General features: G+C 32.0%; 1 protein-coding gene across 1 annotated transcript; it reads left to right on the top strand.

The window, feature by feature from the left end:
* The first annotated feature begins 7085 nt into the window (after positions 1–7085).
* Positions 7086–11017, top strand: LOC134712256 (interferon-inducible GTPase 5-like). Its single transcript, XM_063573627.1, has 2 exons — positions 7086–7408; positions 9146–11017. Exon 2 carries the CDS (start codon positions 9147–9149, stop codon positions 10341–10343), a length of 1197 nt encoding a protein of 398 aa, XP_063429697.1. The 5' UTR covers positions 7086–7408; position 9146; the 3' UTR covers positions 10344–11017.
* The last annotated feature ends 431 nt before the right edge of the window (positions 11018–11448 follow it).

Raw genomic sequence — 11448 nt, 5'->3', positions numbered from 1 at the left:
GATCTGCGATCAAAGCAAATTTGTCAATGAAAAGATGTATGCAAGAATTTTAAAAGAGTGTTTGTAGAATATTGCATAAGACAAATGAACATTTAAAAACTAAAGTAATAGGTTCTCTTTGTAGAATAGTCGGAACGACATCACCTATTGTTGAACTATATGTAGTTCTTCCCCTAGGACGAAACCTGTTTCATTATTATTGTACATCATAAATACATTTGATCAAAATCTGAAATTGTGTATTATTTTTGTTATAGTATTTAATAATATTTTTCAGTTTAACTTTGATTTTTTTTATAGATTCATGTGCATTGATGAATTAAATTTATACTCCATCTAGTGTATTAAAATTTCAAACAAAATAATGGAGTAAAAGGGGTTGTGTTAATTAACAATATAACATTTACCATTTACTTCACTACTATTTTTGGTTTCGGTATCGGTATCGACTTATGATGACATGTCTAATAGGAGGTTAGTATAAGATTCAGAGTATTTCAATAAATTGTAATTATGGGTTTTACAAAATGGGTAACCCATTTGAATGGTTTTACACTATTGTCATTTATTTAAGGTGGTATGGGTGTCTAAAATAAAAATTATAGAATTTGTTCATACTTTGCCAAAACGTAGTATCTATTGATATATATTGAAAAATATAATGAAAATGATAGGTCACCGCGCATGTTCTCAAGCTACAAGAATGACAAAATGACACATTTTGTATGGATTATGCAGGAAACAAGAACTATCTTTAAAAAAGAAATCCGACGTATTTAGATTTGAGTATATGTTTAAAACTATCATTTCGATAACCTTCAGAAGCACAATGACTTGATGATGTAGGACCTGGTTAATAAAATCTCCATCTGAGTATTTCAATAAATTGTAATTATGGGTTTTACAAAATGGGTAACCCACATTAAACAATGGCAATGTCCATAATTCGATATGGATAATCGTAAGATGCATGATATGATCATAAGTACAACAAAATAATTATATGGTTAAGATTACGAGAAATTTTGAATAATGTGTTATAACAAGTTAAGTGAAAAGTAAAATCACAAAAATACTGACCTCCGAGATATTGCATATACAAATTTGACACCTCCTAATAAGGCAATTATAAAGTCCATGATGATTTGGTTGCAGAAACCCTTGAACCTATTCTGATGAACAAATGTTTGTGAATTACGAGTAAACGTATACGGTCCGGACCGTACGCGTACGGTCCAAATACTCATATGGTCTGGAACATCTACACATCGCTTTTATTCGACAAAGCTCTTATGAACGTAACAATTTCAGAGAACTGTAATATTTAATGTGATTAAATTCAATTGGGCTTTCACGACTCCCTTCATTTGAATTGTTTGGATACAAATTACGGTTGCATTTCATCGTTTCATTACTATCTACGCACAGTGAAGGTTGCTAATTTTTAACATGGTAGCAGGAAGAGTCCACAAAAACTTAACAAAAGATAGAAAAGGCAAACAATTGAAGACAAAGACAAACAACGAATGAAAACAAAGTATAATTGTACAGACGCAACATATGTTGAATTAAGATGTGATCTTCCGCATTGCCATGAAACGTACCACGTAACTTATAAAGCGTGTGGGACAGCATCTGAATATAACACATGTGAAAACAGTATCTCGTATTTCAGAGATTAGTTAAATCAAATACTCTATTCATTTAAGGTATACCTCATGTTTATGTTCGACAAAGATGTCAAATACATTCACTTTTATTTTTTGTTTACTATGGGAAAACATGTCTAGAAATCAGAAATATTTCAATCATTTGCGTTTTAAAAATCATGGCGTTAAAGTGCAATAAATAGAATAAATCAGTAAAATCAGTTATTCGGTAGTTGAACATAGACCGATAGCAAGACAAATTGATGTAGACGTGATTTTTTTTTGTATGTTTTCTTGTGCTTTAGAAAATTGAACATTCTAAATTAAAACATACGCTAAAATTCCAGAATATGCATAATTTAAACTATTATATACCATGTACTCTTTGAAATAAGGCCTAATAATGCTGAATTCTGGTCAAATATTCATATTATCCTAATGAAAAAAAATCACATTTCGAATAAATTTGTTTTCGTCTGACAGCTTACGGAAATAGTAGGAGTGATAAGTTAAAAGAATTGTTAAACAGGAACTTATATAGTCCGTATTTGGCAACATAAAAGAACTTTGGTTGACCAACCTTGCCTTAGGCAAAAAAAATAATATTCACGTTTATCGCTGCCACTTTTGATGCAAAATAATGCCGCTTATTTTTAGATATGAAACAATTAACAATCTCGAAATGAACGACTGGATAAACAACTTATATATGATACAGTTAATTCTGTAGCTATTTTCTTCTGATATATGATGGATATATAAATAAAATAAACAATAAGTTTCAGTCAAGTTCTCCTATAAACGGCATCAGAAGTCCAAATTGAAATCAAGAAAAATGTATCAAACCAGATAGAACCTTGGCAGAACAATATCATAATTCATTTAAATTCTATTTTACCTGATAGCTTTGCATCAGACTATTTGAGTATAACTACTAGAGGTATAAAAAATATCTATTTAAATTTACAATCTGAGAGTTTTCATTTTGTACACTTTCGGATGGTGTATGGAAACAGCATGACAAATAGCAGTAACATCGAAATTATTGTTTGAATTGTAACTATCTTGTTTTCTTTTTTCCCTCCCCCCCCCGCTCTCCTTAAATAAAACCCAACCAAACAACAAACAAACAACGAAACAAAAAGCCTAAAATAGAAAGTAACAAAAGCAAAGCAAAAACAAAACAAGTTTTTTTTATATAGATTAGACCGTTGGTTTTCCCATTTGAATGGTTTTACACTATTGTCATTTATTTAAGGTGGTATGAGAGTCTAAAATAAAAATTATAGAATTTGTTCATACTTTGCCAAAACGTAGTATTTATTGATATATGTTGAAAAATATAATGAAAATGATAGGTCACCGCGCATGTTCTCAAGCTACAAGAATGACAAAATGACACATTTTGTATGGATTATACAGGAAACAAGAACTATCTTTAAAAAAGAAATCCGACGTATTTAGATTTGAGTATATGTTTAAAACTATCATTTCGATAACCTTCAGAAGCACAATGACTTGATGATGCAGGACCTGGTTAATAAAATCTCCATCTGAATGTTACTACAAGAAATTCTTTACTAAGTCTGGTTATATTAAGGCAATAATATATAAGAATATTGTGATGACACCTAAAATTTGTATTTGTCAAAAAATCTAGTGCAAATAAAAAGAAACTAATATACATTTACTACTGTTTACATTAAACTTAATTCATAGTTAACAAAGCTAGAAACTATTGGTAGTATATTAAGTAGTATATTTCTGTTTACATTCACCAAAACCCCGCGGAAATCTCACATGCGTTGGTGCGTTCTAAAAGTCATGTACGTTCGTACAACAAAGTTTACATTAAAAAATATATTATTATATAATTGTCCCGAATAAACAGCTTTCATGGATGCAAAGAACTATTTGAGAAACAATTATTTTAATAAAAATATAAATCTTTGTAAGATCTAGTTCAAATATTTATAGTTTTTCACTTGCTTTCCAACACGATATAATTTTCGAGACGTTTTTTCAAACACAACAAAATCACCCACTATGACGGCATTTTGTCCAATCACAGAAAGGATTTTCGAGCATGCGTAGTCTGTTGCCATAGTGAAGCGTCCTTAAGTTCAAAGTGCACAAACCGAAACTATACCGACTACGTCGGAAAAACACCATTTTGTGATTAGAAACTAAACAAAATGATAGAATTGTTAAGGAAAATATAGCTTTCAGACAATGCTTTGAGAATATCAAAAGATAAGATAGGGTCACCGTACGTTTTTTCAGGCTTAAATACAAAATAGGAAAATTCCATGTAGAATCCTTCAGAAAATGCACTGTTTTAGAGTTACCTCCCCTTAAAATGCCAATTTAAAAAGAAAAAAAAAACAACCAAAAATAATCATTATTTGCAAATTTATTAATATTTATAAGTTATGTTCTTATAAATTGGTTCTTTTAAATTAAAATTCACATTAAATATCTGCATTCCTGCATCAAATTTTGCTAACTTGATAGAAAATCTTGACCTTTGGTTCTCTGTTTAGTGCAATTCAAGATGGAGGAAGACACCCATACCACCTTAAGCTTGCTATTTGGTGTGAGCCAATGCTCTGGGTTGAAGACGTTACTTTGACTTATAAATTGGTTTACTTTTACAAATTGTGACTTGAATGGAGAGTTGTCTCATTGACACTCGTACCACATCTTCCTATATCTATCTTCAATCAAACAATTGTCCCTCTTAAAGCGACACACTAGCTATGAGATATATACAAAATATAAAATGTTTTTTTTTGTTCAAAGGTAAAATAGTGAAATAATAAATAGCTTTTAGCAGCCAGTATGGTTCAATAATGTCAAAATCAGCTAAGAAACATTGATTATGAATTATTCACTTGCAAGTGAATAACTCGACCTCATTGAACCCGTATTCGTGTAACCTTCATTGTAACCCCTTAGCTACGGATGGACACCGCATGCATTGTGCGTGTTCAATTATTCAAAGGAAAAGAATGTCAACTTTGAAAGTGAAACAACTGTAAATCGTTTAATTGACTGGTTTGATCTACAAAAAATCATTCTTATACAAGTAAGAACGATAATTATTATTTTTTTAATCTATAATATGTAATTAAACAGACATAGAAAAATTAAATTGCACGAGTCCGATATCTATTTATATCTTCAATTCTGTTTATTTCGCTAATACGTATGGTAATCGGAGGTCGTCGGGGAAAGGTAGAAGGGGGGGGGGGGGGGGGGGGGGGGGGGGGCTAAACTCGACAATTAATTAGATAGTTTCTAGATAGCTTCTTCACTAAGATACACACGAAACGAAGCTAATTATTATCCAGTCCATGCCAGTTATATTGTTTATTTAAGACTCTTTTTTTTTATATAATTTTGAGAAATGTTTAACTTTGTTGTAAATCAAATATGAGAATTTGAGTCAAATTGGTGAAAATGAATATGATATGGTTATATTTATAATTTAACTTTTGAATTTTTGAAAGATTTAGGCTTTTCTACCTTAGGAATAGATAACCTTAGCTGTATTTGGCAAAACTTTTAGGAATCTTGGTCCTCAATTAATGCTCTTAAACTTCGTACTTTTTTAGTAGACGAAACGCGCGTCTGGCTTAAATACAAAATCTGATCCTGGTACATTTGTATCTATGATGAGTTTATTTACAACCGCTGGATCGATGTCACTGCTGGTGGATATTTATTTCCCCGAGGGTATCACCAGCCCAGTAGTCAACACTTCTGTGCTGACACGAGTTATCATTGATATGGTCATATTTATAAATAAACTGTTAACCAAACTTTTGAATTTTTAAAATACTAGGGCTTTTCTACCTCAGAAATAGATTACCTTAGCTGTATTTGGCAAAACTTTTAGAAATTTTGGTCCTCAATGCTCTTCAACTTCGTCCTTTATTTTTGGCCTTTTTAAAATTTTGGATTAGAGCGTCACGGATGTGTCTTTTGTAAAGGAAACGCGCGACTGGCGTAAACACGAACTTTCCAATGTAAGTATCGATGTGTTTAACGACTTAAACTTTTTTCTTTTACAATTTTTGGGAAAACATATTTCACTTATCAATATTTTTTGTTTGCAACCTATAAATCATTATGTTTTATGTTTATAATTGATATTTTAATCTGTAAACAAACGAATTCTTTCACCATTGATTGCGTAATGATGTACATTTCATCGTGTTGTATATTTCTCCGCCTGTATGATATGAGGCCTTTTTAAAGGGGGATTTTTTCCAATATTTAATTTAACAACAATTGAAAATGTTTTTTCTTAGATTGCAGTATAAAGACAATAATAGTGCATTGACTTGACATAATATCAACGATATCAAGATTTGGCCCGGAACGGGGAAAATGCTCGGCACAGCCTCGCATTTCCCCGTTTCTAAGCCTCATCCTTATATCGTTGATATGTCAAGTCAATGCACTATTATTGTCTATTTATTGACAGCTAGTGTCCCTTAAAGTTCTTTTAAAGATATGCCATCTCAGACACATGTTGGGATGAACCCACTTTTTCATTAGCTTTGTGTATTTTTTTTTTAGGTGTGTGTATTAAAATCTGTAAAGTTTGAAGTTATCTAATCATGACTGCGTTCTTCCTTTTTCATCCGATGTTACAATAACATGAAACATGCTGAGTGACCCTCTAATATTATCTTCCACAATAGTTTACAAGTTAAAAATTTACAACTACTGTCATTTTAATATCGTATGATAAGGAGAAAGAACATATACAAATTAAAAATCGTCTTAAAATATGATAAAATATTTACTATAAAAATTTAGATTACCAAAAAGAAAAGGGGAAGGGTGCATTCCCCAAACGCCTGTGCATGTCATATACGACATATGCTATAGTATTCAACTTTTCAGCACTTTTATATATCTTTGAAGAGAGATCCAGTCTGCACTGAAAGATTATCTTTAGAACTGTTTTAATGACATGGACCACAGGTGCTTGAGGACAGGATTCTGTATGAGCCCCATATAGTCCCTCCCTCCCATTTTTTTTTATCATAAATCTCAGATTTTTCGATATATATCACTTATTTTTACCATATATATACTAATATACTACTAATATACCATATTTATGCTCTAAATATGCATGTTTACTATCAACGTGAATCTCGACTATTATAGAGCGAAGAGCGAAGCGAGATTCACGTTGATAGTAAACATGCATATTTAGAGTATAAATATGGTATATTAGTATATATATGGTACAAATAAGTGATGTAACTCGAAAAATCTGAGATTTATGATAAAAAAAAAGGGGGAGGGACTATATGGGGCTCATACAGGATCCTGTCCTCAAGCACCTGTGACATGGACAGCCAAGTTGCGTCATTTTAGAAGGATGAATCAAGCACAGCCTAGAGTTATCTCGCTTTTCTCGACAATAAAATGAAAGCGAAAGTAGGAAAGATTATTTACATTTTCCCAAGGTGACCAGGGGATTTACGTTTCAAGTCTTTATTTATTGGGGAATCCACGATCTTTCGTCAGCAGACGGAAATCCAACTCGGATCAGGTTGAAGTGACTGTTTTAACACAACTTTATAGTTCCAGTGTTTTTGTGGTTTTGTTGATATGTCGACCTTGTGCTAGTTTTAGACGTAATGGTTCAAAAGCAGTATTTATTCAAGATCAAAGCCAATACAAAGGACCTGAAATTCAAGAAATAATACCACTAATTGCAGACCAATATTAAGGTAGGTATAAACCATTATTCCATGTTTATTGTCGCGGCCGGGGTAAAAAAGGGGGAGGGTTTAGTGTTATTCGGTTGGTATAGCAATTTTTAATAGAATTGAGAATGGAAACTGGGTATGTGCCATGTCATAGAGGTAGTTATCCGTCGAAAGAAAAGAAAATGGCACAAGACCACCAATGGTCTTAAACGCATCAAGAAATCCCAACGACTCCGTGTAGACTGGTCAGTGGAGTCCGGAACGATTTTCTGACTTGGCTGCCTCAGATCGGCTCTAAATATAGAATCTCAAAAGGATGAGAAGACTAGGTGCACAGCTATACTAGTTAATGTTGTTTTTGTCCTAAAATGGTCTTATATGATCGTGTACTTTTTACACAATTACAGTCACTGTGTACCTCGTTTTTCGTCTGGCTGAACAAACTGATTGGCATGTAAAAAATCCCTATAGTTGCTACATGTATATATATTTCATTCAACAAAGATCCATATTAATGTATAGAACGTAAGTTATAAAAGAACCTTTGTATGACAAAATGTGAAATAAGAGATAATAAAATCTCATTGTAGTGAGAATCCACATGTGCCTATCTTTCCAAACAGGACACGGTGTCCATGTTTCTCAAACAGATGTTTGTTATGGGAAACCCTACCGAGGGATACCCATTGAATAATTAAATTGCCTTTTTTTTAATGTGACCACAGGTGCTTGAGGACATGATCCTGTATGAGCCCCATATAGTCCCTCCCCCCCTTTTTTTATATTCATAAATCTCAGATTTTTCGATATATATCACTTATTTGTACCATATATATACTAATATACCATATTTATACTCTAAATATGCATGTTTACTATCAACGTGAATCTCGACTATTTCGCTATGGTACAAATAAGTGATATATATCGAAAAATCTGAGATTTATGATAAAAGAAAAAAAAAAAAAAGGGGGGGAGGGACTATATGGGGCTCATACAGGATCCTGTGCTCAAGCACCTGTGAATGTGACTACCATCTTTCGTCAACAAATGACAAATTGTTAACGTGGCTGAGCCAACCTGATATTATGAATTGATTGAACGTGGTGTGTGACCGAAACGTCTCGAAAGCCCAACTGTATATGATATTGTCTTTTTTGCTCCTGTTTACAAGTAGAATAAGGGCTGCAGGAGCCGTTTATATAACCACAGTGGTGTCTAATTTATACAATACAATGATCAGATTATATGATACTGTTTCAAATTGATTTTAACAAAAACAAAATTAATTTATAATAATTGCTCACAAAAAATATAATTATAATACATGTACTCAAACATGTGTGAGTGTTTAAACCATTTTGGCAAAATTAAAACTTGTGCAGTCTGTTGAGATTGAACTGGTATTCGATGATATTCAAGTTTTTTTCATCAGTAGTCATGCCAAATATGTCTTGTTTTGCATTTTCTCAACAATAACTTGACTTATTTTTAAATACTTTAAAAATGACTTTTAACAGTTAACAAATGATCAGTTTCCCTCCCTACATATTGTACTTCATTAGAAATTGTGTATATCAGTATGAAGTATAGTTATATTTATGGACGTTTTGACAATGCTTATACAAGATTAGATTTACTTTTATTTTTAATATCATGTACAAAGTATATTAAAAGTAAGCAGGTAAAAATTATATGCGGCACCGTAAAATTATTTTGCTCGCTTCACCTTATAAATTATTACTTTCCATTTTACAGGATGGGTGATTGGGAAATTATTTCCGACAAAGAAGTAAAAGAACTACGCAAAATGGTGGAAGATACTGGAGTACAAAATCTGCCTAATTATATTTACCAGAAAGCCAAAGAATGGAAAGAAGTTAAAATCCATATTGCAGTTCTTGGAGAAACGTATGTTGGAAAATCAACCTTCATTAACCAACTACGTGGTGTCGAAGAATGGGATAAGACATATGCTCCCGTTGGGTTAGGAGACACTACATTGGAGCCTAAAGCATACGAAAACCCATACAACAAGAACATGGTCTTTTGGGATTTGCCTGGTGTGGGTACTTTGAAATATTCTAAAGAAGAAAGCTACTTTAGAACAATTAACATTGAGAGGTACGACTTTTTTATTTTAATGTCTGATCAATGTTTTTCGGAAAACGATGCATGGCTGGCAAGAGAAATTCGAAAACGAGGCAAGCCGTTTTTCTTCGTTAGGTCCAAACTGGACGACGATTTAAGAAGTGCAGAGCATGATCGTCAATGTATTTATGAGGTTCTACCAAGAATACATAAAAGCTGTATAGACAACCTAAGAAAAGCTAATTTTCGGGAGCCAAACATTTTTATCATTTCGAACTATGACCATGAAATTGGCCAGTTCGATGACTTAATGGTTGCAATTTTTCACTCCTTGCCAGATTTAAAAAAAGAGGCCATGATTTTATCGATTGGGCCACTCACACACCAGATAATCCGAGAAAAAAAGAAAGCACTCCACGATAGAGTTTTTAAAATTGCAGTCATATCCGCTGGAGCGGCGGCTATTCCACTTCCGGGCGTAGATGTTGCGGTTGATTTTGCAATTATAACATATGAAATCCATTTCTACATGACCGAGTTTGGTCTCGATGAAGAATCCTTAATGCATCTATGTAAGAAAACGAAAACGAAGTATGATCAAATAACTGAATCTTTGAAACATTCAAAATCTCTCCTGACTGGAAAGAGTACACTTCGAACCCTGTTCATGAAGATTGTGAAGACACAAGCAGCAGAGCAAGTAGGCGGTAGATTTGCTAAGTATATACCTGTAATAGGGAGTATTATATCAAGTTGTGTGGCTTACGGTTTTTGTGTTAATTTTCTGAGAAGTGAAATTGATCTATTGGAGGAAGATGCACATACTCTTGTAAACATCGTCATAGATAAAAACAAAAAACTGTAAAAAAATGTACAGAAAGTGACGGTTTGTTTTTAACAATTTCCTGTCTTTAAGGTCATGCAATCATGTTTAACCAATGTCAATAAATGTAAAAAACAGTTATCATACGCTGATGTTCCTGCTAAATTAAATAGAAGGTTAAATATAAAATAACTTGATATAGATTGTTTGTTGGGTGATTTGTTATTTTTTTAAACGATCATGGATAGATGTTGTTTAACTTTCAACGGTATATCAAAGGCATATCCGGGACGTTATTGCGAGATGCGATTTATATAAGCTGGGAAGGTACGTCTTTACACAGTGAATACATTATTTAATTTAATTGTTTAAAAAAAAATCTGATATGTTATGATCGTCATTTTTATTGGATTTTTTATTTCAGTTATTCTCCATCGTATTAATTCATTAGTTGTGTTCATAAACTTTATTTTTGCAATTGGTTATAATTGCGAACAAATGTGAAGCAGGGTTCAGAACATTTTGCCCATTGATTCAGTACTTAGTCTAACCTCAGACTTTAATGTTGCAATAATTGTTTTTCATCTTTTTTTCTTTTTTGAAAGAATTTTTACCTTTTTTCTGTGTTATTATTCACAAATTATCTCAACGTTGATTGTACATATATTAAGCTTTCCAAATGACAAGCAATCTGTGATTCCTTTTATCTTAGTCAATACGAGATCCATGGTTCTATCCAGTCGAGTTTTGTATGTTCAAAACAGATGTTATTTATTTTAATTTATCTAATAATGTGTATGATAATTATGATTAATTTTGTACATTTAAGTACATACTATTATAAACTATAATTTATTGACACTACTATTTTAAGTGACTGTCGTGTGTTCTAATTATTGTTTTTATTTACATTGTATTATACACTATTTGTCATAAATACATCACTTTAAATAAATAATTTAGTTTAGTATAAAATGAGGCATTATGATTATACATATAATACTGATAAAATTGTGCAATTCCATTTTTAATTTAGGTGTCAGTATTTTTATTTATAAAGTTATGGTGCTTTTGCAGGGTAAAATAAACGATTTTTGTTTAACTGTATTGCTATAGTGGGAAAAGAAAGACTACTAAAACTAAATCT

The sequence above is a fragment of the Mytilus trossulus genome, chromosome 3, assembly GCF_036588685.1.
Source record: "Mytilus trossulus isolate FHL-02 chromosome 3, PNRI_Mtr1.1.1.hap1, whole genome shotgun sequence".
Taxonomy (NCBI): Eukaryota; Metazoa; Mollusca; class Bivalvia; order Mytilida; family Mytilidae; genus Mytilus; species Mytilus trossulus.
The sequence above is the reverse complement of the archived record's forward strand: the minus strand, read 5'-3'. Positions and strand labels throughout refer to the sequence as shown.